Source organism: Xenopus laevis, chromosome 5S (assembly GCF_017654675.1).
Source record: "Xenopus laevis strain J_2021 chromosome 5S, Xenopus_laevis_v10.1, whole genome shotgun sequence".
NCBI lineage: Eukaryota > Metazoa > Chordata > Amphibia > Anura > Pipidae > Xenopus > Xenopus laevis.
Window position 1 is genome coordinate 36,863,451 of NC_054380.1, and position 27,520 is coordinate 36,890,970.

At 38.1% G+C, this 27,520-nt stretch overlaps 1 protein-coding gene across 5 annotated transcripts in view; it reads left to right on the forward strand.

The window, feature by feature from the left end:
* Positions 1-27,520, forward strand: part of utrn.S (utrophin S homeolog) — a 446,216-nt gene that overhangs the window by 140,759 nt on the left and 277,937 nt on the right. For 4 of the 5 annotated variants that reach the window (XM_041564420.1, XM_041564418.1, XM_018265201.2 and 1 more), the window contains 17 exons: positions 1,173-1,301; positions 1,979-2,152; positions 3,351-3,506; positions 3,879-4,049; positions 7,509-7,688; positions 10,510-10,638; positions 12,831-13,001; positions 15,801-15,962; positions 17,308-17,445; positions 18,150-18,302; positions 19,214-19,378; positions 20,452-20,646; positions 21,771-21,943; positions 22,485-22,635; positions 23,330-23,505; positions 24,114-24,249; positions 25,967-26,116. In XM_041564420.1, the coding sequence (XP_041420354.1) occupies positions 1,173-1,301; positions 1,979-2,152; positions 3,351-3,506; positions 3,879-4,049; positions 7,509-7,688; positions 10,510-10,638; positions 12,831-13,001; positions 15,801-15,962; positions 17,308-17,445; positions 18,150-18,302; positions 19,214-19,378; positions 20,452-20,646; positions 21,771-21,943; positions 22,485-22,635; positions 23,330-23,505; positions 24,114-24,249; positions 25,967-26,116 (2,709 nt within the window). The remainder of the gene's footprint in view (positions 1-1,172; positions 1,302-1,978; positions 2,153-3,350; positions 3,507-3,878; positions 4,050-7,508; positions 7,689-10,509; positions 10,639-12,830; positions 13,002-15,800; positions 15,963-17,307; positions 17,446-18,149; positions 18,303-19,213; positions 19,379-20,451; positions 20,647-21,770; positions 21,944-22,484; positions 22,636-23,329; positions 23,506-24,113; positions 24,250-25,966; positions 26,117-27,520) is intronic. The other variant, XM_018265202.2, reaches the window with a different exon arrangement.

Genomic DNA, 27,520 nt, shown 5'->3' on the forward strand with positions numbered 1-27,520 from the left:
TTGTTATTTAGGTTTTTGTTCAGTATCTCTTCATTTTGTTGTTTTCATCAGCCATCTAGTCGCTAGGGTCTTATTTGTCCTAGCAACCAGGCAGTGGTGTGAATGAGAGACTGGAATATGAATAGGTGAGGGACTGAATAAGTAATAAAAAGTAACAAATAACAATACAATTGTACCTTCCCAAAGCAATAGATTTTTGGCTTCTGGTGGGTCAGTGACCCATATTTGAAAGCTGAACAGAGGCAAAAGAAGAAAGCAAATTATTATAAAACGATTAAAAATAAACGATGGAGACAAATTAGCAAAGTTTATAGGGACAGGTTATTCTATAATATTCTAAAAGTTAGTGTAAAGGTGTGCCACCCTTTTAACATCATGAAGCTTGTTTACACAAGTAAAGATCGGTAACTAAGTTCACTGATTCTCCATATATTCTCAAGTACCTTTTAGTGGGCCACTGTTGTAATACAGGTATGGAACCCATTATCCAGAAAGCTTAGAATTACAGAAAGGCCATCTCCCATAGACTCAATCTTATCCAAATTCTTAAATATGATTCCCCTTTTCTCTGTAATAATAAAACAGTACCTTTCACTTGAACCAAATATAATTAACCAATTCAGAGTTACGGAAGGAAACCAGCGCTCATCCAGCACGAGGTATAGACAAACAAAGGGGCAAGAAAATGATTCTCATATAGTTCAGTATTTTTACATAAATATAGTACATATTTATGTAAAAATACTGCACTATATGAGAATCATTTTCTTGCCCCTTTGTTTGTCTATACCTCGTGCTGGATGAGCGCTGGTTTCCTTCCGTAACTCTGAATTGGATTTCTATACAAGTCTGAGGGAGAACAGACCTCTTTGGGAACCGGCAGAGGGAGCGAACCACCAAAACCTTTGATATCCTTTATTACTGTGTTATATCCAAATATAATTAATCCTCTTTGGAAGCAAAACCAGCCTATTGGGTTTATTTAATGTTTACATTATTTTCTAGTAGACTTAAGTTATGGAGATCCAAATTATAGAAAGATCTGTTATCCAGAAAACCCCTGGCCCAGAACATTCTGGATAACAGGTCCCCATACCTGTACCTGGTACATTTCCCTAGGTGTCACTGCTACTATAAAATATATATATACATTTTCATTATTATTTTTATAGAAAATCCAGGCTGAAATCAGCGCCCATGAAGCCTCGCTGGAAGAGATGAAGCGTAATTTCCGACCAATGCAACCAACCACTCCAGAGACCAAATCCCCACGGGGAGGATCCCAGATAGATGTGCTCCAGGTAATGTTTGTTTACAGGGTGGTTTTCCTTAATGCCCTAAACTTAAGTTTTCTAAATCTTTATATTAGATTATTTTAGATCCTATACGATACATAAAAGTGTTATTTCTGTTTAATGGATCACACTTAACATCTTTACTCCTACAATACATATACTGAACAGAATGCCCTGTTCTTCACTAGAACAACAAGCAGCACAGCTGGGTTTCAAGCCATCCCAGCATTGGAACCTTGGTTGTGTACTAGCAATTCATTAAGACAACAGAGCATCTCACAAATCTGGATGAATTTTGTGTTTCATAGCATGGAGGGCATTAAAAAGGCTTATAGAGCACACATTTTACTAGTTATTAAGATTCAAGGTTAAGCAGAGGCAGTGATTAACAGTCATACAGGTCCTCAACGATCTTTATCTTGTTGATACTTGATGCTCATTGTAGCCGTCAAAATTCCTTTTCTTATTTAGCTTCAAGAGAAGCAGCCCAACAAATGTCAATCTAGGATTAGACATCCTTTAAAAAAGCCAGATAAATATGTTGGACATCTTCGAGATGGAAATACTTAAAAATGTTTGTTTTTAATTTGGTTAGAAATAATTAATATTGTTATGGTTCATTGTGTTAGGTCCTTTTATAAAATGGTTGCTTTCTATAAAATGATGTTTCATTGTTTGTATAGAAGAAGCTTCGCGAGGTGTCCACGAAATTTCAGCTCTTCCAAAAGCCAGCTAATTTTGAGCAGAGAATGCTGGACTGTAAACGTGTTCTAGAAGGAGTGAAAACGGAGCTAGTAGTTATCGATTTGAAGGATGTCAATCCCGAAGTCATCCAAACCCACCTAGATGGCTGCATGGTGAGCTTGCTCAGTTTGAACGGGTTTGGTGTTATCCAGTTTTACACCGGAATGGAAAATTTTGCTCACATTGGCCTCTTTGGAAGTATAGTAAATGGTGTGTGATGTATTTACAGTCACATGGTGGAGCCATAGGCTAACCCGCTTCTGCATTTTTCTTCTGTTTTGAATTCTTCATTTAATTAATTAATTCACTTTATTCAGTGGACCCTAAATTGTGGATACAAGTTTAATATGTTTGCATCCTTAGTTCTGCACATTGAAAGATGAGAATTGGAGAGATACTTTTTGAGCATTTACTTGATGCATGATGGGGCATATTATCCATATAAGGGGCCAATGTCAGACTGGGTTGCCAGGTGCCCACCAGAAAACCTTAAACTGTGGGCCCACTTTCCAAACTAATATTCCTCTTCTCCTTACTCTTTATTCTCCTAGTCTTTTATTTCTTCTTACTATATTCTTCCATTACTAAGCATTTCTTCCTGTAATGAAATAGGGAATAGGGATGGGTGAATTTTTTGCCTCGTTTTGCCAAAAAAATGACGCCCATAGACTTTTATGGCGGTGTGCATCAAAAAAAAAAATTAATCACTGGCGAAATGTCGCCAACACCCATTAAGAAAAATTGTCGTACAGCAAAATTTTTTGACGCGCGTCTTTATATTTTGACGCACAACACCATACAAGTCTATGGGCGTAATTTTTTCAGCGAAACAAGGCGAAAAAATTCGCCCATCCCTAGTTAGAAGCAAGTGGGCCACAATTTGAATTTTTTTTTGCAGAAAAACCTCACAAATTCGAATTATATTTTCAAAAATTTGAATGTCTGGTATTTATTAAGCAAAAACTTGGAATGTAAAAAAATTGGCATCTAAAAGCTAGCGAGTTCAGCCAGAGGTCAGTGGGAGTTGTCCTAGGCAAAATTCAAGCCATTCTTTTATTCATTTTTTTTTTTACGATTGTATTCAGTCGTGTTTTTTACATTCAGATTTTTTCATAAATAAGCAAACACTGAAGTTTTTTTAAATTGTGAGTTTGTTTGAAGTAGAAAAAAAACTCACAAATTGGATTTTTGATAAATGAGCCCTTAAGTGTTGCCATGCAAAAGACATTGTGGGTATCTCAGATTTCCTTTTTGTAACTTTGGGATGGCTGCAGTGCATTGCACATTTTAATGCTTTAATCCACTCTTCAGAAACTATACAAAACCCTGAGTGAAGTTAAACTGGAAGTAGAGACGGTTATAAAGACAGGAAGGCAAATTGTGCAGAAGCAGCAAACTGACAATCCCAAACTCATGGATGAACAACTGACTGCATTAAAACTGCTGTATAATGACCTTGGCGCCCAGGTACATGATGTCCATCTGCTCTTTCTTTCTGTTATTTGTCGTATCCAAAAATTAACTAATAATAAAAATTATATGGTCCTTTAAAAAGTATGAAAATATAGGAGAGCCTTTACAACACACCTTAAATATTCCTGCTTGCATGGTGATCTGGCAGTAAATTCCATTTTTAAGGGGGCAAACAACAAAAGGTGAGGAATATTTCATAGTTTTACATTTAAAACTCCTGAATATGTTTTTCTCAAAATAATGCAGGAACACAGCCTTATTTTTAAATTTTGGTGCAAAAGTAACGTGCTTTGGTTCGGAAGTACATGAAAGTGAATGTATTCCTTTGTGGTCCTCCTACCTGATTTGCTTTACTTGTTTGAGCAGGTGACAGAAGGGAAGCAAGACTTGGAGCGTGCTTTGCATTTGGCTGGGAAGCTGAAGAAAGACTCTTCATTGCTGTCAGAATGGCTGGCTTCCACCGAATCTGAACTAGTGCAAAAATCCACTGTTGACAACCAGGGTGCTGATTTAGATACAGAAATTGCCTGGGCCAAAGTAAGAGGTTTTCTGGGTTATATTTAGGATTATTCCTGAATATGAGCAGCCAGTTGGACTGTTCATAAATATTTAATTTCTAACATTTAGGGTTTATCTATACTAACAACATGAACTCTGTCTTTAGACACAGCTTAAATCTTTAAATTTTTTCATTGATCTTTTTAAGATTGCAGCAGTTATAGAAAACCATTACAGTGGCACTATCTATCTATCTATCTATCTATCTATCTATCTATCTCTATCTATCTCTCTCTCTTATCTATTTTTATTGACTAGATTGGGTAGGTGTAAGGAAAGTTTTGTTTTTACAACTGTTGGCTTTATTGGTAAAAAATTAAGTCTGGTTCATTGAACCTCTAGAAATCTCTCTTAATCTTCTCAATTGCTTATCTGCATACTGTTTCCAGTCCCCTTTTACTACTAACAATCTAATTGTCCTGCAAATGAGGGACTTGCCTAAGCAGTTCTCTGCAGGAGATATGATTGAAATATTCCTCCCCTAAAAAAAAAAAAAAAATATATATATATATATATATATATATATATATATATATATATATATATATATATATATATATATATATATATATATATATATATATATATATATATATATATGCTACAACACTTAAGAGATTCGAACAGTGAGCGCATGACTTTTGTTACCAGATACAACACCTCTTCTGAGAGGGTAAGACAGATGGTTAAAAGCAATTGGTCAATTATTAGAGCAGACAAAGATTTGGCTAAACTGTGCCCTAATCCTCCATTGATGGCTTACACCAGGGGGCATAACCTGCGTGACTTGCTGGTACTAACTGACCCGGTGAAATGTTACCAAAAACATCAGCAGATGTGGCTGATGTCAGGTAAATCGGGATGTTTCAGATGTCCCAGTTGCACGTCGTGCAGGTATATGTCCCCTGGTGAGACTTTCCATCATCCCCATACAGGACAAAACATTAAAATTAAACACCGGATCACATGCACTACCACACATGTTGTATATATGATTACTTGCCCCTGCGGTCTAGCTTATGTAGGAAAGACAGATTTGACTTTGAGAATCTGGATGGATGGACATAGATCTGCCATTAGCACAGCATTCAGGGATAATCAGACAGCAAAGCCAGTTGCAAAACATTATTTGGAGATGGGCCATAGGTTGCCTACATTTAGATATATTGGCATTGATCATGTCCCTGAGCCAAGAAGAGGCGGTGGTGATAGATCCCAGTTGCTGTTACAGCGTGAAACATATTGGATTAAGCGTTTGGATACTATGTCTCCTAAGGGACTCAATGAACAATGTTTCTTTAATTGCTTCCTTAATACTAGATAAGCTATGAAAGACACTAGTCACTTTAGAGTTTAACTTTGAACCCTGTATACATCTATTTATTATATGTATCTCTCTTTTTATGCAATGTTTGTATTTAATTGATTCACGACATTACTATGTACATATGTTTTAGAGGGTTAATCTATATAGCACCTATGGGGTTAAAGGAGAGGTGTGTCCATGATGGTGGGTTGGTAACATGTTTGTGGGTAACACCCAGGGTGGGCCTTTAAATAGGGCATGTTTAATTAAATTTTTTAATCTTGACAAAGGCTCTAGACAGTAGCCGAAACGTTGATTATTTTTAAGCATGAAATAAAATTGAACTTTTTAAGAAATCCCAGGAGTGCTATATCCGTGTCCACGTTCTTATGCATCTTTTCCTTCGGAGCAGCACCCGGGTTATCGCATCATTTATACTAACGGAGTGCGGATCTGGTTTGGTCGTATATATATATATATATATATATATATATATATATATATATATATATATATATATATATATATATATGTATATATATATATATATGTGTGTGTGTGTTCTTAAAAATGGTGCTTACGGATGGCAGTGCTTATGATCAGCGGTGAAGTGATGAGGATGCATGTTTCATGACCTATTGAACTTATTATAAAAATAATATATATATCCCTTATTAGACAATAAGGACAACACAAGTCCTCTTGGGGTTTCAAGTAATCTGAATTCCAACCTTTTCAACCTGTGATCAACATTCAGAAGTAAAAGTAGTTAGGGAGCAACACATGCATGAAAAATGGGGTGCCAAATAAGGACTGTGATTGGCCATTTTTAGCCCCTATGTGGATTGTCATCCTAAATTGAGGCTCTGTTTGGCAGTGCACCTGGTTTTTATACAAACAAAACTTGCCTCCAAGCTTGGAATTTAAAAATAAGCTCCTGCTTTGAGGCCACTGGGAGCAACATCCAAGGGGTTGGAGAGCAACATGTTGCTCACGAGCTACTGGTTGGGGATCACTGATCTAGAGGATATATTATTACCCATAGGATAAAACAAAAAGCAGCCCTCAAATTAATTGATGGGATTTGTAAGACCCAGGCACTTATATTTATAATATAAATGATTGCAGAGATATTTGGTTTTTATTCAAACCATGTGAAACACAGAGCACTGCGAAGGACGAGTTTCAAGTAAAAATAAAAATCCAATGTTTATTCATCCATGGATATCTGGATGTGTCTGCTTTACGCTATGTCACGCCAAGGTTGAGTAGTATCCGGTGTGCTCCCTGACTTCTCTATATTTTGCATTACATTATTACTTTTATTAGCATGTCCACAGGTAACTCTTTTATACACGTGAATAAAAGACTATTTATCTGCATATACAGAGACTTAATGGCACTCACCTAAATGGCCTTATAGTTACATATGCTGAAGTGACTCATAATATAAAGAACACATTTGAGTCTCTTGTGTATTAATATTTAGAGGACTGACCACTGATCTTTAATTTTGGTATTTAAAGGGCAAACAAACCAGTTTTTAAACATAAGCACAGTCAATTGAAGCTATGTAAAAAAAAAAATGTTACATTATTTTAATATATGCCATAATCTATATTTTCACAATGTAGCAAGAGTTGTTTTCCTCCAGAAAATAGGATAGAAAAATAATTTTTTTCTGTATTCTGATGCAAAGTGCATTGGTGCAAAATTGTAATAGTAGTAGAGAACAACATGCTAGTTCTTTATTCTGCATAAGCTGTGGCAGTAGAGGTAGAAAGGGCCAAATATAATCAACTTACAAAGTAACCGTTTTCTCCTCTTCTCTGCTTTTTGTGTATATTCTTGTTAAATATATGGTTTTTGGGACTTTTAAAAATGAAATAAAGCTAATGATAAGTTACATTAGTGATAAATTGGCCACTCTTTCACACTGTATTTGTTTGTCTTTACCCAGTTCTTTGCACAACATTAATTAGCCTTTTTAGGTTATAGATCCCTGGCTTTGTCTGCAGCACGGTGAAGCAAAATACTCTCCTGTAATGTTAAACAGATAAAAAAAAAAAGATTCAGGGAATTTAGAGAGTTTGTGAGCGTGCTGTGAATAATGGTACTTGTTCCTTTTGTAGAACGTACTGAAAGAGCTGGAGAGGAGGAAAGGCGATTTGAACAGTGTAACTGAAAGCAGTGCAGCCCTACAGTGTCTGGTGGAGGGCAGTGAATCCAACCTGGAAGAGAAACTCTGTGTGTTGAACGCTGGCTGGAGTCGAGTTCGCACATGGACTGAGGACTGGTGCAATACACTTCAGGTGAGTAAATATATACATACTTACATTAAATACCAATATTTTGCACCTGCTGCAGTTACTGATGGGATTTTTTATGTGTTCCCAGTTTGATTATTATAGTACATATTAGGGATTATTATTATTATTAACATGTATTTATATAGCGCCAACATATTGCGTAGCACTGTAAAGTAAATGTGATTATACAACTAAATCACATGAATTATATATATAGAACATATGGAGTAACATACATCACAATCAATACCGGTACAAACAGGTGAGGAAGGCCCTATGCATAGGCATACAGTCTAAAGGTGTGGGAGGGGGCATGATTGAATTAAGTGGGTGAGAAATGTGGTACTGTATGTGGTGTTGCGTTTGGTAGTTAAGCAGAGTGAGGGTAGGCTTCTTGAAAGAAGTGAGTTTTAAGAGATTTCTTGAAAGCAGAAAGGTTGGGAGAAAGTCGGACAGACCGTGGGAGAGAGTTCCAGAGGAGGGATACAGCCCTTGCAAAGTCTTGAAGGGATGCACCGAATCCACTTTTTTGGATTAGGCCGAACCCCCGAATCCTTCGCGAAAGATTCGCCCGAATGCCGAACCTAATCCGAACCCTAATTTGCATATGCAAAGGGGAAAACATTTTTTTCTGACAAAAAGTCACGTAATTTCCCTCCCCGCCCCTAATTTGCATATGCAAATTAAGATTCGGTTCGGCCGGGCAGAAGGATTTGGCCGAATCCGAATCCTGCTGAAAAAGGCAGAATCATTCAGTTCATCCCTAGTTCATATATAAGTTGGGTTGAAAAAAGGCTTAAACTGAGTCATACGGGGGGTCCGGGGCTGCTGCCTCAGGGCTACACCCCATGAACCTCAAAAGCCCCCTCAAGCCCCCCTGCCTGAACCACAACCACCCTCCACCCACCCCGGGTACCTTTTTCTCCTTGTGGTAGGGAGGTCGGAGGCAGCAAAGAAGGTGTTTTGCACGGAGTGGGTCTGGGCTGGCTGGGCCAACTGGGTTTTTTACCCCAGGGTACTATATATACCACTATCTCTACTAATGGTAAATTATAGTACAGGCATGGAATCCATTATCCGGAAACCCCTTATCCAGAATGCTCGGAATTAAAGAAAGGCTGTCTCCCATAGACACCATTTTATACAAATTATCAAACATTTTCAGAACGATTTTCTTTTTCCCTTTAATTATGAAACAGTTGCTTGTACTTGATCCCAATTAAAATATAATTAATCCTTATAATTAATCCTTATTGGAAGCAGAACCAGACTCTTGGGTTTATTTAATATTTATATGATTTTCTAGTAAACTTAAGGTATGAAGATCCAAATTACGGAAAGATCCATTATCCGGAAAACCCCAGGTCCCAATCATTCTGGATAACAGGTCCCATACCTGTAGCACAATAGCCTCTGATTATGCTTGTTTAAGAATTAATCCAAGCTAGTCTCAAAGACATTCCCCATCCTTATTGTCCTCACCGTGAAGAACCACCTACGGTGCTTCAAATAAAAATTCTGTGTTTCTAGTCCAGGGGTCCCCAAACTTTTTTACCTGTGAGCCACTTTCATATGTAAAAAAAACTTTGGAGAGCAACATAAACATGCAAAATATTTCTTGAGATTTCATATATGAGCTATGATTTGCTATTTGCAAAGTATTCAGAACTAACATGTTGCTCATGAGCCACTGGTTGGGGATCATTGCTCTAGTTTAAACGGGTGACCTCTGGTGTGTTGATCAAATTATTAACATACTATTGTGCTTTCATCTCAAATTTGGATTTGATTATATATGGTTGATCTTGCCAAGTCTTGAGCCCTTAAGGTAGCCATACATGGGCAGATTTAATTTGCAGATTTGGGTACTTTTGACTGATTCAGCAGTTTATATGCCCATGTATGGGGACCTCCGATGTGCCCACTTGACTGATATCTGGCCAAAAATCTGGCAGATGTTGATCAGGCAAGTTTGATTTTCCTATTGGATCAGGGGCCACATAGGCTAGTTGATGTGGTCCTCACTGACTCATATTCCCAATGTTGTAATCCAATTGTTTGACCCTAGGGCCAACGATAAGATTAAAGCCCAATATCATCCACTTTAGGTGGCATATCAGGAAAAGATCTGCTTGTTTGGTGACGTCAACAGACAAGCAGACCTCAAGCCGTATGGCCATCTTTAAATTGCTGACATAACAGTACTCCTGTGCGTAATTATGTGTGTGCGGCTATAGACCAGATCAGTAACACATCAAGTAAAACTCTACTAGCTTTAGTTTATACCCACTATTCCTATTTGCTTTAGGTATGCTCCCACAACTCCTAAGCTTTATGTCTGGTTTAACAATTCTTTTTGACCAGTGCTTAAGACACGGCACGTGTTTCTCGTTTACCCCAATAGGGGGCATTAGATGGGGATTTATAAGTATTTTGAAATCGTGGGAAGCCAATTGGAACAAAGCAATATTGCAGATAAGTTTGAGTTAGCAGGTCTTAGGCAAGGTCTTCACTTTAACTTCCCATCCACCTACTATAACAGTCAGACAGTAAGCTTTCTGCTCTCACAAAGAGACAATCCTCACAAGCAACTTTTGGAAGAAATATCAAATATGTTGAAAAGTAAAGTTAAAATATATTGTTTGCATAGGGTCCTCTGCAAAGAGCAATATCTGCTAGCACATATGTACCCATACAAATACTCTGGTTTCTTTCATCTCTCTAAAATAAATACATTTCTGATGCCAGCTCTCAGCTTTAACCTTTACTGTTCGTCATGGAGTGAAAGTTTTTCTGCTAGTGACCCTTTCTGGTGTTTTGTTAGAATCACCAGGGTCAGATGGAGATTTTCGATGAGACTGTTGCTCACATAAGCACTTGGCTTTACCAAGCGGAAGCCCTGTTGGATGAGAATGAGAAAAAGCCAGCTAGCCTAAAGGAGGAAACAGTGAAGGTAATGGATTGCTAAACACTACAGATAACTATATATCATGACAATTTGTTTTCCTACCAAACATCATCCTGGGAGGCCTATTGAATGTTGAACTTGAAGTTCAGCTTTTAGTAGGCCTCCCAGGATGATGTTTGTTTTTGCCTGTCTTTATATAGACCTAAAGCTTGGCATATTCCATAAAAATAAGGAAGGATACATGAAATAAATTTTATGCATAATTGGTTTTATTTTTGTTTTAAGTTTCCAGGAAATAGTTTTTTTATAAGATTCATTTGATGCCATTGATTTCTGGTGTACCTGAGGATTCAATACAAATTTTTAGGTTTAAAAGTTAAAGGGGGCCTGTCACCTTCAGAAATAATTCAAAATACTATTTTATGATGTTAGTCAACTAAAATTAACTTCTATTAAAATATAAAACTGTAAATCTTGCTTTCTTTAGTCATGGAATTCACAATCACCGCAAGCAGGTCTGCGCCATTTCATAGGAGAGCTGAGTTATACTGCATCAGGAAAAAATATTGAACACCTCAACATTAAATATATTTCTAATGGGGGTTATTGACATGAAATTTACACCAGATGCCGGTAATAACCCAAGTAATCCTCCCAGCGCCGGGCCAAGCCGGGCAGGCGCCCTAGGCAGCCTGCCCAGCTGCTGTGCCGGCTGGATGAGCGCTTCTGCACATGCGCAAAAAAAACGCTTCTGCGCATGCGCGAATTGACGCATGCATGGGACAGTGGGCAGTCAGCAGAGAAGGGACCGGACTAGGGGTAGGAGGAAGTACGTGCCTGGCGCCCCTCAACCTTTGCGCCCTAGGCACGTGCCTACTCTGCCTACCCCTAGTTCCGGCCCTGAATCCTCACATACAAAGAACTCAAAACAAGAGACGGGCCAATCCGGCCAGGCGCCCAAGGCAACCTGTCTGGTCGTGGCCCGCTCATGTGTGGCAGCGTCTATTGGATGCTCGTGCAAATAGAACGGGCGCTTGTGAGCATGCGCGAATACACTCTTGCGCGTGAGTAAATGCACACGCGCTGATCGCGCATTTGACAAAAAAATGCGGAATTGGTGGTCAGGCAAGAAGTGGAGAGTGGACCAGACTAGGGGTAGCAGGCAGCTTTGCACCTAGGCACGTGCCTACTCTGCCTACCCCTAGTTCCGGCCCTGCTCAAAACAAATAAGTCCATAAATTAAGTTATGTGTAGTAAAGTAGAATGACACAAATAATAAGTATTGAACACACTTACTGAAATCTATTTAATACTTAGTAGAAAAACCTTTGTTGTTAAAGAAAGCTTCACGTTGCCTCCTGTATGGAGGAAGAACCAGCAGTGAGTGCAAGGAAGGCCGATAGGGTTGAGTTTTAAATGGCTAGTTTACCCTCAAGCTAACTTATGGTATATTATAAAATGGCCAATTATAAGCAATTTATCTATTGGTCTTCATTATTTTTGATAGTTTATTAATTATTGGCCTTTTTCTTCTGGCGCTTTCAAACAGAGGTCACTGACCCCCATCTATAAAGCTGCACATTTATTTTTATTGCTACTTTTGATCTCATCTTTCTCCTCAGGCCCTCTCCTATTCATATTCTAGTCTCTTATTCATATCAATGCATGGTTGCTAGGATAATTTGGACCTTAACAACCAGATTGCTGAAACTGCAAAATGGAGAGCTGCTGAATAAAAAGCCAAATAACTCAAAAACCACAAATAAGAAAAAATGAAAAGAAGTTGCATATTGTCACAGAATAGCACTCTCTACATTATCCTAAGAGTTAACTCAAAGGTGAACAACCCATTTAAAATTGTATTTTCAAAATGCTGTCATTGGGTTTACATCCCATATACTTTCAAATAGTAAACCACAAATAATGGCTTTTCTTTATTGCTGTTACCCTTTTTTAATATCTATGTTTTAAAAATGAGTCTATTCTATTTTAGTTTCCCTGCAGCCGCTGAACAATCCTGATTATTAGCTCCCAGCAGTTGCTGCATTAGCTTATACATTTCTCAGAAGTAGCTTTTCAGCCCATACTGAGCATGCTCCTTTGACTTTAAGCTTTGAAAATAATGGCAATTTAAAAAATATTTCTGGTTTTGCACTAGAAAATTACATGTCTATTGTTGACATGCAATGTTAATCCCAAGGGTGGGTATTTTATCAATCTAATTTGCTTGATTCCAGCGCTTGCTGTCTGAACTCGATGATGTCAGTCTCCGCATAGACAATGTCCGTGAACAGGCCATAATATTAATGAGCAGCAGGGGAACGTCCTGCCAGGAACTAGTGGAACCAAAACTGGCTGAGTTGAATCGCAATTTTGAAAAGGTGTCACAGCACATCAAGGCTGCCAAAGTAAGTGTGAGCTGACGCATTTCATGCTGGCATTCAGCTGATAGAGCAACTGGCAGGTCAGGCAGCGGGTTGGATACAATGCTAACTGTTTTATTCTGATGGCACACTAGATATTTTCTCTGCTGGCAGAAAGCATCCCTGCTGCTACTCTTAGCCCTTCTTGTATAATTTTGTTCATTAAAGTTGCACATTGCCTTTTATGTGGCTGTGCTAATAATTTAGTAATGTTGTTGCTTATAGGAGTGTTTTCATAAGCGAAAACATTCTGGACCAACTTATGTTTAAAGCTATGCTAGATGCAACATTTCCAATTTCTGGTAATTAAAATGTGTATGTTCAATTGAGCATTTTTTGGAACAATCTGCAATCTGTTTCTGCCATCTCAATCATTGAAATAATGTCCAGTCCAATATCCAATGAGACATTAGGGAAATTAGTAATTGTCCATCACGCATGAGCTTGTGTGACTGCCTAATTTGTTTGTATTGTAGCATCTTTGACTTGAATGAGAGTGACAAATCTAAAATACAGATGCGTGTCTTGCATGTAATCTATTGCATGTTGTGTGTGGAATGTAGTGTAGTGTGATAGTAATATCTAAAATGCAATTTACAGTCTTACAATTTAAAATAGAAATTGGTTTAAAAGCCACTAGTAATATTTGGTGTTTTTTAAGGTGTGTATAACTTAACTTGAAGGTATCAGTAACTTTCCTAAGGGCTTGCCTCAGAAGTAATTTTGTTCTACAGTTAGCTGGTTCCTACGAGCCTCTCCTAAGAATAGAAGAGGATCTTCAAAGGAAGATAAGAATAGGAGAGGGTCTAAATATGAAGATAAGAATAAGAGAGGGTCTAAATAGGAAGATAAGAATAGGAGAGGGTCTAAATAGGAAGATAAGAATAGGAGAGGGTCTAAATAGGAAGATAAGAATAGCAGAGGGTCTAAATAGGAAGATAAGAATAGGAGAGGGTCTAAATATGAAGATAAGAATAAGAGAGGGTCTAAATAGGAAGATAAGAATAGGAGAGGGTCTAAATAGGAAGATAAGAATAGGAGAGGGTCTAAATAGGAAGATAAGAATAGCAGAGGGTCTAAATAGGAAGATAAGAATAGGAGAGGGTCTAAATAGGAAGATAAGAATAGGAGAGGGTCTAAATAGGAAGATAAGAATAGCAGAGGGTCTAAATAGGAAGATAAGAATAGGAGAGGGTCTAAATAGGAAGCTGAGTATAGTAGAGGGTCTAAATAGGAAGATGAGAATAGGAGATGGTCTAAACAGGAAGATAAGTAATAAGAACTAATAACAATAACATTGTAGCCTTACAGAGTAATAGTTAACATAATTGAACACAAAATGCAGTTTTTAAATGAAGGTTTACGTTATTAAGGGAGAAAAAAAACTCCAAATCTACATGGGCCTGTGTGAAAAAGTGATTGCCCCCCTTGTTAAAAAATAACTTAACTGTGGTTTATCACACCTGAGTTCAATTTCAAAAGTTATAAAGCCATTTCTAAAGCTTTGGGACTCCTGGGAACCACAGTGAGAGCCATTATCCACAAATGGCAAAAACATGGAACAGTGGTGAACCTTCCCAGGAGTGGCCGGCCGACCAAAATTACCCCAAGAGCGCAGAGACAACTCATCCGAGAGGCCACAAAAGACCCCAGGACAACATCTAAAGAACTGCAGGCCTCATTTGCCTCAATTAAGGTCAGTGTTCACGACTCCACCCTAAGAAAGAGACTGGGCAAAAACGGCCTGCATGGCGCAAACCACTTTTAAGCAAAAAGAACATTAAGGCTCGTCTAAATTTTGCAAAAAAACATCTCAATGATTGCCAAGACTTTTGGGAAAATACCTTGTGGACCGACGAGACAAAAGTTGAACTTTTTGGAAGGAGCGTGTCCCGTTGCATCTGGCGTAAAAGTAACACAGCATTTCCGAAAAAGAACATCATGCCAACAGTAAAATATGGTGGTGGTAGTGTGATGGTCTGGGGTTGTTTTGCTGCTTCAGGACCTGGAAGACTTGCTGTGATAGATGGAACCATGAATTCTACTGTCTACCAAAAAATCCTGAAGGAGAATGTCCGGCCATCTGTTCGTCAACTCAAGCTGAAGCGATCTTGGGTGCTGCAGCAGGACAATGACCCAAAACACACCAGCAAATCCACCTCTGAATGGCTGAAGAAAAACAAAATGAAGACTTTGGAGTGGCCTAGTCAAAGTCCTGACCTGAATCCTATTGAGATGTTGTGGCATGACCTTAAAAAGGCGGTTCATGCTAGAAAACCCTCAAATAAAGCTGAATTACAACAATTCTGCAAAGATGAGTGGGCCAAAATTCCTCCAGAGCGCTGTAAAAGACTCGTTGCAAGTTATCGCAAACGCTTGATTGCAGTTATTGCTGCTAAGGGTGGCCCAACCAGTTATTAGGTTCAGAGGGCAATTACTTTTTCACACAGGTTTGGATTTCTTTTCTCCCTAAATAATAAAAACCCTCATTTAAAAACTGCATTTTGTGTTTACTTGTGTTATCTTTGACTAATAGTTAAATGTGTTTGATGATCAGAAACATTTTGTGTGACAAACATGCAAAAGAATAAGAAATCAGGAAGGGGGCAAATAGTTTTTCACACCACTGTATATGGTATTTCTAAAGCATTGCCAAGAAACGTTATGGGGCATATCGGTAAACCTATTTACTTAAATGAGACCGATTAATATAGGAGGAAGATCATATTTGACTTCCTGTTCTTTAGATGGGAAAATGAAAGGCCAGTTGTATCTTATGTTTAGATGCTGATGAACCATGAGCCACTGACCCCAGTAGCTGGTACAGAACAGGAGTCTGTCAATGCTGAGATCTCTGCGGCAGAACTGGACACGTTCGAAGCCAACGTCCTTGATGTTCAGGAAATAGTGGAGAGGCTTTCCCAGTCAACCGATGACAATGACAAGGTGAATAAGTTGGTTATTTGACTCCATTTTTACATGTAGTCTTCACATGGCAAACTCACTTCCCCATCAAAATTATTTGGGTGGAACCTGTCCAATCTTTTACTGCAGAAGTAAAACAAAGGAATAAAAATATTACTTTGGAAGGGATTTCTTTAAGTATACAAGCAAAAATATAAGCATACTTAACATGATTAAATCACTTAAATGGTATGTGCCTGCTTCATGCTTTCATATTGGCATGTTTTTGTGTGTTTTTTCATGATCTTAAACTAAAATTTTACTATGTTTTACTAAACTATTGGAGTGTTTTTTCCATCTTTAATATATTTTACAAGGAAAGTTAAAAAAAAAAAACCTCATAAGGTACAAATAAGGTATTTATGCATGCAAATAGAATCCATTATATGCACAGTAATCTGTGCTAATGTGTATTAGCGGTACATAGTCCATGTTAGGAATTGGATGTGCCCTTTAGATTGTGCTTCAGGGATTCATATAAATATTTATGTAAGCCAGAATATTTCATGTTCTATTTAGATTAGTTATAAAATCTAGTTATATATCTTGTGGGAAGGGAATTGTAGCATAACATGAGCTGTGGTTAGCAACAACCACATCTCTGTTTATAAAAGAAGACTAAGCCAAATGGACACTTAAAGGACCAAAAAATGTGTTTTAATGAAATGATAATATAATGTATTGCTGTCCTGCATTGGTAAAACTGGTGTGTTTTCTTCAAAAACACAACTATAATTTATATACACAAGCTGCTGTGTATCCATAGAGGAAGCCATTCAAGCACAGGATATACAGTGGATAACAGCTAAGTTCTGAAGATTCCCATTGAATACTATCAGAGCGTATCGGCTGTGTATCCTGTGCCTTTTCTCCTTTTTCCAGCTTGAATGGCTGCCCCCATGGCTAAGCAGCAGCTTTTTTATATAATCTATAGGAGAGTATTGAAACAAACACACCAATTGTACCAGTGCAGGACATTATATTTTCTTTACTTTTTTGGTGTTACTGTTCCTTTTACAGCAAGGCTACAGGCTTTTAGCTAATATGAGATTACCACTGCTAAACTAAGGATTTGTGGGATACACAGGGGCGCTGCTGCCAGGAGTTGAGAAACTCGTATTAAGTGGCAGCAGCCCGCAGGTTACCAGGGGCAGTAAAAACAGCTGCTCCTAGTAACTATAAGAGCCAAAATTCTGGTTCCAACATGACTTAAAGATTGGGCTCTTCATGGCCCCACTAGTAAATGTGAAATTCAAGTGGGGGTGGCTTAAGGGGATTGGCATTAAATACATCAGTATTTGTGAATGTACGTATCTTGTTCCTTTAGATTGATGAGGAGAAGGCTCGTATTGAGGAAGTCTTGCAGAAAGGAGAGAAACTCTTACAGCTACCAATGGAAGACAATAAGAGAGAGAAACTCAGATTGGAGCTGCTGCTTTTACAGACCAGATACAGCAATGTGAAGGTTTCTAGACTGTTCTTGACTATTCTTAAACTACAACTCATCAGCTGAGTTATGCTCAGAGTTGTAGTTTCTAATATGTTAGATGACCACAGGCTGACATTACTGCATTTAAAGTATTTTCTACACTATCATCTCATATACCTTGTGGTAAATGATCTCTGTTGCCTTTGTATATCGGAATTGCACATTGTTCAGGACCCTGCTGTCCCCTCCCCATCTGCTGCTAGTTTAGTGGCAATATTTAACATCCTTGGGAACAGAAAATTTGAAAGTAGGTCTATAGATCTATATTGATCTGTATAAAAGAATAGAATAGAGGGCAAGATTGTAACACACCACTTCCTTTTCAGTTGCTGGAAATGCTAACGCACTGCATAGAAATATAATATAGTTATAATAAATAGTTATTTTTATTTAATATCTAAAAATTAACTTTGTATCTTAAAGATCCCAGTAACCTCACCAAAATATTGTGAGTCTAGATATGATTTATTGTTATTTTAAAATGTATTGAATCGCTGTTCTGTTGAACGACTTATTTGAATCTTTAAGCACTTCTACTCTTCATGCTCCTCATCATCTGCCTGCTGTTTGGAGAGTAAAGATGGCTAGAGTTGAAGCACACAGCAACTGTTTGGCATAAGGATATTGGTCCTGCTGAAAGACTAATTTGATTACACCCAGTGTTTCTTTTGGTATGGCAGGAACTGCGAGCAGTGAAAAGGAGGCAAGACGTAAAGCTCCTCCCAGTGTCTGTTCGCGTTGAGCAGCAGAACAGCAGTTTGTTCAACTGGATGAATGAGACAGAACACCGTCTGTCCGGCCTCCATGAGGCTGAAGATGACAAGAAGCTACAAGTGAGAAAGAGCTTCCCCTTAATTCATGGAAGACTATAACAAGCAATATTCACTTGAACACACTTTGCGTCCCACACACCACTAGTTCTAAGTTGTTGTGTGACATAGCCCAGCTCATCTTGGTCTTAGGGCAGAGACACATGCTCAGATTTGGGGACATTTGTCGCCCGGCGTCTAATCTCCCCGAACTGCCTCCCCCCCTCCAGCTGGAATGTAAATCGCCGGCGGGATGTCAATCGAATCGCTTTGTTTTCTTGAGTCGCCCAAAGTTTCCTCGTGAGGCAAGTTCGGACTTGGGAAAACAAATCGCATTCCATTGGCGATTCACATTCTAGCTGGCGGGAAAGCAGGGGAGGCAGTTCAGCGAGATTAGTTGTCCCAAAGAAGAGGAGATTTGTCGCCGGGCGACTAATCTCCCCGAATCTGAGCGTGTGTCTCTGCCCTTAGGTTGAGTTAAAAGGAAAAAACAAACAGCTGCTGGATTTCATTTTGTGACACTGACAGCAGCTTTTAAGACCATGGGACACAATCACCCGTTTAGTATATTCAACCAAAAAAGTAAAGGATCACTGCCAACCAAACCGATAACTATGACATGCTATGAAGAGCTTGGAGATACTGATATTTTCAATCACTGTCCCTGCTTATATATTTATATATACTTTTACTTAGTTCAAAATATATTTTACCCCTTGTGCATTTCAGTGGTCACATCCCCACCTGCCCTGAGTTTGTAACATCCATCTTTCTTTTCACCTTTGCAAAAAACAAAAATAACAAATACTTTTCTCTTCCCATTAAACAATCAATAGATGCAAGATGAAGACAATGAACATGCTATTGCATTTTGTGTTTAGGCCTAATTTTGTCTCCTGTATGTACAGCTTTTAATAGTGTGTTTGCATTGGCAGGAGCTTTTGCAAGAACTGGAGGAACACAGAGAAGAATTCATTGCCCTACAGAAGAAGAATGAAGCATCTCGGCATGATGAGGTAGATGGAGAACAAGTCCAGCAGCGCTGGGAGGAGATTGAGAAGCAGTTTGCTCTTTACCTGGGAGTTCAGCATTCTGTCCTAGTGAGTTCCCTGTAGAAATATAATGACTTAAGGCAGATCTAAACAGACTGTAAAATGGTTGGCACTGCATTTTTTTTGCTCTTCCGATGGTACTGTACATACTTGCAGGTGTTGGTATTTTTAACAGGAAATCATAACTACTTCTGCAGACAAATTTGAAACCCAAATCTTGATTTTACCCGAGTGCAGTATATTGAATCCCATGTCCTTTTTTGGCCTGCACCATGGATTCCATGGCTTTTCTTTAAAAAACATCTATGCAATGCTGAACATTTATACAGTAGATCTTTTTCATTTACTTGGTAAATGCACTTCTACTATAGGGATATGTGGTTGCTTGGCCTGCATTTGGAGGAAATTTAACCCCAGTCAGGTGTGTACCTGGTTCCCGACAAGTCAGAAATATGAGAAGAAAGCTCTGGGTGCATGAGAAGGACTCCCTTTAGAATGTCCCTTTGATATTTCTTACCTGTAGGGAACCAGGGAAATACTGTTCCTATCCAGATCAAATTGATTACAGCTTGATTTGTATGGGTTTAAATATTAGCTGTCTGAAAGGTTCAGGTTTAATTGTTTGGTTACTGGAATATCTGAGTGGATCCTTTCATGCAGTAATATGCTTAGCACAAGTCATATCAATATTATTGTGTTTAGATCAAAGCAGTCCTTATTGATACTCATCTTAAATGTATTCACTCTTAAATATATGAATGCATGAGAGCATACAAAGTTTATACAACATACTGTATATGTGTATGGGAAATTCCATATCTGTTTATAGGCTTGTATACATAGCTATGGTAATGTTGTCTTGAAATCATGGACTGGGGGTTGCTTGGACATCAGCTTTATAAACAGCTATAAAAGGCCACTAGAGGTGCTGTTGCATTTATATCTATGGAGAGACAAGTTTAATGGCAAATGCCACTGATTTGAATATCGATAAAAAAATTAAATATGCAGAAAGAAGAAATGATCCATTCACACAACGAGCAATATTTGTGTATCTATAAGAAAACATTACACCATTAAGATTATATCCCTAATCATTTGTTTTCCTTTTTTCTCAATAGGATGATAGTGATCAACACCTGGATGTGAGCTCCTTTCATTCCACAGGATTCGCTCCATTGGTGCTTTCCTCAGACTACTTAGTAGAAATAAACAAGGTTCTGCTTTCCATAGCAGATGCTGAGTTGCTGCTGAATGGCCCTGAGCTAAATAGTGGGGAGTATGAGAACTTTTCCCTACAGGAAGATTCACTAAAGGTAAAATAGCACACACACATATAAAGCATCACTGACTCTTAGTATAATTGCTTATTTTATAGGAATATTTACTGATGTTTTCTGAATGTCAGGCTTCCATGGCAATCCAGTCATGGCAATGCCTGAACCCTGACAATCTCTTTTGCACCTAAATCCCACATGTCCTGTTATCTCATCCCACAGAGCTGGGTTCTCCTCATTTTTCTGGCACAAACAGGAGTAAAGCTGAGAATACTACTTTATTATTTACTGTAATGTTTTCATATGGAAAGGCTACTGCATCCAGTGGTGGTTTGTAGAATTTTAGACCACTAAACATAGCAAATTAATGTAGAGTACAAAAGTGCTTAGAGGAGTTGATATTCATTTTAATTCCAATAATCCACCAATAATCCACTCTTCGGTTTGCAATTAAAGCAGCTATCTTGTTTCTAGGGTCTAAGTTTGCCATAGCAACCAGGCAGTGGTGAGGATGACATGCTGTAACATGAATAGGAAAGGGCCTGAATAGAAATAAGTTTTAAGACAACATAAGTCCTAAATAGGTATATAACAATAAAATTGTAGCTTCCCGGGATACCTGTTTATGACTGCCAGGGTCTGTGACATGACAGCCGTTTAATTACAAGTTGATAGAGGCATAAGGCCAATGAATTCCTTTGTCAAAGTGAAATTATAAATGAACTACCTGTTTACAGGTTCAGGCTTCAATTGCTGAACACTAAAGTTTCTACCTAATATGTGGTTTGGCACATCTCTAATGACATAAGTAAAAGTAGGCCTATGGCACACATAACATTTTCATGTTGGAAGGAGAAAAGGATGATCCTGCCACTGCCCTTCTTGTGTTTGTTGACAAAAATGAATATGATTCTTCTCTTGCTGTGCACATGGGGCAGTTTTCTGCCAGGATACACTTGTTTTTTTTTAATTTTCAAACTAAAATCTGCCCTATGTGAACAGTGACTGGAAGATTGCATTCATTCTGGTCACTACACGCAGACTGGACGATGTGTTTCATAGGCAGGACACGCTCTTTATTGTTCTTTACACCGAATTGATCGAGCAAGTTTGTTGTCGCAGATTATTCCAGTTCAGGGTAACTGATGTAGTGACTCTTTTAGAACATAAAAGATGTCCTGGACAGAATTGGGGAGCAGATTGCGTTTATTCATGAGAGACAGCCAGATGTGATCTTAGAGGCCACAGGCCCTGAGGTTATACAGATTGGAGATTCTCTGACCCAAGTGAATGCTGAGTGGGACCGGATCAACAGAGTACACAATGATCGCAAGAGGTAAGAGCCATGTACTACACATAGAAACTAACTGCTGAGCAGATACCATGCTTTAAACCTTGTTTTATGGTATGTTGCTAATATTGAAAAACAGCTAGGCAGAACCAGATTAATGGCTATTTTTAGCATGATGCAGATTAAAGTCACACATTTCTAATCAAGGATTCCGGACCACTTGAAGTACAATCAGGTCAGACAGGTCTTTTTTTATCAGAATATCAATTATATGATCAGGGAGACTGAACAGAGAGTGATGCAATAAAATCCCTAGAACATCCCATTGTCTTATGACAGTAACTTTATGCACCAGTCAATAAAATCATCTGTATTGTCCAATAGATTTATTGGCCCCCAAATCCAGAACAGTGATCCACCAATAACATTTATTAATTTTTATGAAAAGAACTTAAGGACGGGGGAGTTTGTAAATGTGCCTCATATGTACTAAAGCAACTGAGACATTGTCTGCATCATAATGGTAACGAATGTACTGGAGAAAATATACTTTATTGATATTATGTTTTCTTTCCTTGCTCTCCAGCCATTTTGACCGTTCACTTGAAGAATGGCGACAGTTCCATTGTGACCTTAATGACCTGACACAGTGGGTGACTGAAGCAGAGAACTTGCTGGCAGAAGCTAGCATGCCTAGCGGGAATTTAGATCTGGGAATAGCGAAGTTGCATCAACGGGTATGTATGTGTAACTTGTATTAAGCGATGTTATGGAGCTGCAGCACCGTACAAGTACAATATATAAAAGTACACATTAAATACAATAAATCTACACAGTACACAGAGCTCATATAAGGACACATAGCTTAAGTACTATAAGAGACACAGTTTGAAGGAGGTTCCTGCCTCATAGCGATTACCGTCTAAATGGGTATTAACAATATATACTCATTGCTTCCAGGCTGGTTTTGTTGCTGCCAAACATACTCAGACTTGTGATCCAGACTATATGATTAGTAGAATATTTGATGCCCCATAAAAAATTTATTGATCAACATCTAGTATGTTCCCATGGCCAAAATAAAAAACAATGCAGGCTGTACTGGTCAGTGGACTGGTCATCCATTGACCCAGAATTGAACAGACCACAGTTTTTTTGCATACCAATCCAACTGAATAGCCCATGTGTCAGGGCTAAGATCAGTGGAAAGGCCACGACTACTGTATTTAAAGAGCAGTTCCTTATAATCCTCTCATTTTACTCAGCCCCAAACATTTGGAATAAAAACACATTGAAAACAGTGCTATACTGGGCCATATTATCTCTCAGTTTGGATCATTTGCTTTGTGTCAGTATTGTAAACCTTGTAAACTGAAAGACATATGGATGGCAGATTGATAGTCTGAAAGTTAAACTGCATTTTCATGGCAGGATCTTGAGGAAGCTATGAGCTGCCATCAGCTAAGTTTTACCATTCTAAACCAAAGCGGGGAAGGTATTGTACACCATCTTTCTCCTGCCGATGGAGAATTCCTGCAGGAGAAACTTACAGGACTGAATAAGCGCTGGATTGCAGTTGAGGCAGAAGTCATGGACCGACAGAACAGGTATGTTTTTCAGAAACACTTGAAGGTCTGCACTCATATATCTTATTGTACATTAGATAAATACTGGGTAGTGATGGGTGAATCTGTGCGAATAATTGGCGAAACACAGTCAATTTTTATACGTGCAACGATTTGGTCCAAATACATCAATGGGAGTCCAAATAATTTTGACGCATGTCAAATTGTTTTTGGACACGGTGGATTTTTCACAGTTGAATGGTCGCTGCAGCTTCGCAAATTAATTTGTTTGCAGCGAAATGCAGAAATTCGCCGTAAATTTGTATCTGCCAAATTTAGTTGCCGATCACTAATACCTGGCTCATATACTATTGAAAATATTCTTACTGTACTGCAGGGAATGTAACCACTATTCGTTATAGATATTATTTAGTTGTTGAAAAGCATAATGTGATAACCAGTTGCTTTGGAGCTTTTTCAGATGACCATTTGTCATTTATCTTGGCAACCAATAGTTAATATGCATTACCCAGAGACCATTAGGAGCATACAGGTTTTCTTAGCCCATTGGTATTTGGACTCTGTTTAAGTGCAAACACGTGCATTGAAATAAACTTCTCCATTTTGAATCTTATCTCTTTTGTGTTAAGGCTAAAAGCAGCAAATACAGAACTGAATGATTTTAACAAAAAGATGGATGAAATTGTCATATGGCTGGAAAAAACAACAAATGTGACACAAGGAACACCCACACTGAATAAAGAAGAGAGAATGCAAGAGTTAAAGGTAATCTTTCAAGTGTAAAAGATGTACTTTCCTTTTCTGCAAATACCTGAACTTTTGGTTAATACAAGGAAATCCTTCACCCCACCAATGCATGAATGCAACTCATTCTATCCCAGTTAATATGGTACATTTCTTGAAGGGAATATTAAACCCCCATCCCTTTTTTTAGATAAATTCAGTTAAGTTAATGTAAAAAAGGTTCATAAACACATTATTTATCAAAGTCGGATTTTATCTCAACATTTTCTGCTACAAACTCTGATCAAATCCGCTTAGGTTTTTTACGCTTATTTATTATTACATTTTCCCGAAAATTAGCTTTGCAGGAAAAAATTAGATTTTCAATTTTTTTTCTGATTTTTCACCTGAAAACTCAGATTTCTTATGATTTTTTGTCCAAAAACTTTGGGGTATTGCATAAAACCCAGTGCACATCAAAAAAATCATTGGGACTTCTCCCATTGACTTCTATGCAACCTCGACAGATCTAATTCGGGTTTTTAAATCCTCGGGGTTTAATAAATTCTAGAAAATTTGTGATTTTCCGATTTTATTAAAAAAAATCACAAATTTTTCGGGATTTTAGCATTTGGAGTTTAGTAAATAACCCCCTAAACTTCCAAAAATAAATAAATTTTTTTCAAGCAGAATTACCTGATTCCACAGATTGAAAAGAATCCATGATTGTTTTTTCAGACAATTACGAGCAAAAAAATCTGAAAGCCTCTAAAAGTCCGAATTGATTAAAAATGGTCTGATAAGATCAGCGCAGCTCCCAGTGACCTTGAGGTTTTCGTGATTTTTATACTTAATAAATCTCAATTATTTTTTAAAAAACATATATCACACATTTTTTGACATTCATGGTAAATATAGAAATTCGATTTGTAAATCAGCACCTGCTTTTTTTTTCTACATTAACCCAACTGAATGAGCTCATGTCAAAAAGAGGGTTATACTTTTCCTTTAATAGTAGGAATTAAAAAAAAAAAGTTTCCCTTTTGCAATTCTAGAAATGCGACACTAATATTTTACACGCACACACATATATATATATATTTATTTCATATTTTATTAAAAAAGATAAACCCTTTTGAAACCGGTAATATGTGTTCAGCAATTATGCCAAACCTTGTATCTGTGGATAGTAAGATTAAAGTCAATTGGCTCAATCACTAGTGACAAAGGAGTTAAGTCAAACCAATTTTGCAGCTACACTTTTTTTCCCTTTAAATAGAAAAATGATTGGGAAATGCTCTAAATTTGCTCATCTCCAGGTAAGCAAATAGTTTGTCTCTATTGATCATGTGGCCATTTGATATATTATTGCGAGCGCTGGTTAATTCTAGTGTGGAAGGCTGTGCATTAATCTTGTTCTGCTTTGGAGAGAACCTTTTGCAAGTGAACAGTAGCTGATTCATATTCACCCTCAGTTTTGTGGAGATTCCGTGTTGTTCCCTATTGTTCTGTAACAGCAGTATCCGTTATTCAGGACATTTCTGCTGTAACGCATAAAACAGAATACAGATGTTTATTTTCTCCGTCGCATTCAGAGGGAAAAATTGCATAATGACCTCTAAGCATTCCAAAAATACTTATGAGAAAATTCTTGACATTATGGTCTCTGTGAAGTACGTTTTTGTTCTTCCCTGGAACACTCCATAGACAAGTGTTAGTTTGTTTTCCTCTAACTACAGCGCACTTCTGCCCTCTTCAGGTCCTTACTATAGAGATGGAAAAGCAAAGTGAAAAGCTGGACTGGCTGAATCACACTGGGGCCGACATGATGGCTCGTGTGAATGTCAACCCACAGGAGAGAGAGAGACTTAATTACAGACTGAGAACAATAAACATGAACTGGACACAGGTAAAGTAGCATTAGTTGATATCATTATACAGGTTGTCAAACTGTGGTTCTCCTCTGCATGGACTTAATGACCTCACAAGAGCCAGGATTTTTCTGCTCAAGTACAAATGCTTTCAGAGTATTTATTCTTGAGCTGCCTCAGTTCAGATTGACAGATCTGTGAAATATGAGTGCTACAGGTGTATAATATGCTCCATAAGGTAAGCACCAGGAACTGTTATAAGGGAAGATTCATATAAAAGATACTCAGTTTGCTACAGATATTATCACCTGTAGCAACAAATTAGTAGGTAACATTAACTGATGTGCTGTGTAAAAACAAGTGTCTTATTTCTTGCACTAGGTTCTTGCCCGTGGGCAAACTTTCTCTTGGATTATAGAACCTGAATTGCTGGTTTTATAATTCCACAGACATTTTGGCTCATTGTAGTTGGGTGATAATGATGGGTTTCAGACTTGTGTTGGTCTGCAAGTTGCATAATTATAACGTTCCCCATCATCTTCTTCGGCTACAGCACCATTTAGCCCCTTCAAGTTAATAGCATTGTAACACCTTAAGGACCTTCCATGGCCCTGCCATGGAATGCTGGATTCTGGAATCTTGTATTGGATCTCCAATCCATATTTAACAATTGTTAAATTTTTCAATCTTCAGGCCATAGGCAGAAAGTGGGCAACCAGTTTTCCCAGTTTGGCCCTGGACCTTATATTTTTAACAGTTTGTTTGAGGCCTATGTTTTGCCATGTGATATGAAATTTAGACTGTAACTCCTCCTACGCAGGGCCTTATGTGAATGATGGGCAATCTCTGTAGATTATTTATTAATATTTATTAGGTCAAAGCAATCTATTCTGATCAGATAACAAGCAAGTGATCCGATAACTCCAACAAATGTTCCACATGGGGTGCTGCCTCCTTTATCTGCTTGTCCCAAACCGGAAAAGTCTACAAATAAACATAAAAGAAGTGGCGCTCTCCCCAGGGCCGGATTTGTGGAAAGGCAGATTTTTAGGGGGGTGGCATGCTGCCAAACCACATCCACATTAGTTCAGAAGGGGAATTGCAGGAGATTTTGAAAAATTCCTAGTACCTAGCACTCCAGACCTCATGCTGAAAATGTGCTCATTTGCACAAAGGAAGGGGAGGGGACTGGGTCGATGAATTGCAGCGGGCCTAGGGGCATCTGCTATGTAAATCGGGCCCTGCCTCTCCCATCATGTCAAATCATATCAGCGCCTTTATGCAAATAAAGATATATTGCACTTACAATTCAGCAGATAATGATCGTTCATAAGAATAATTTGTTAAAGATGTTCCCAACACATTTTGTGGTGTCCCGCTTTCTCATGAGTGGTAGAGTGCACTAATTATATTTACAATTTTTTTTTTAGTTAATGTATATT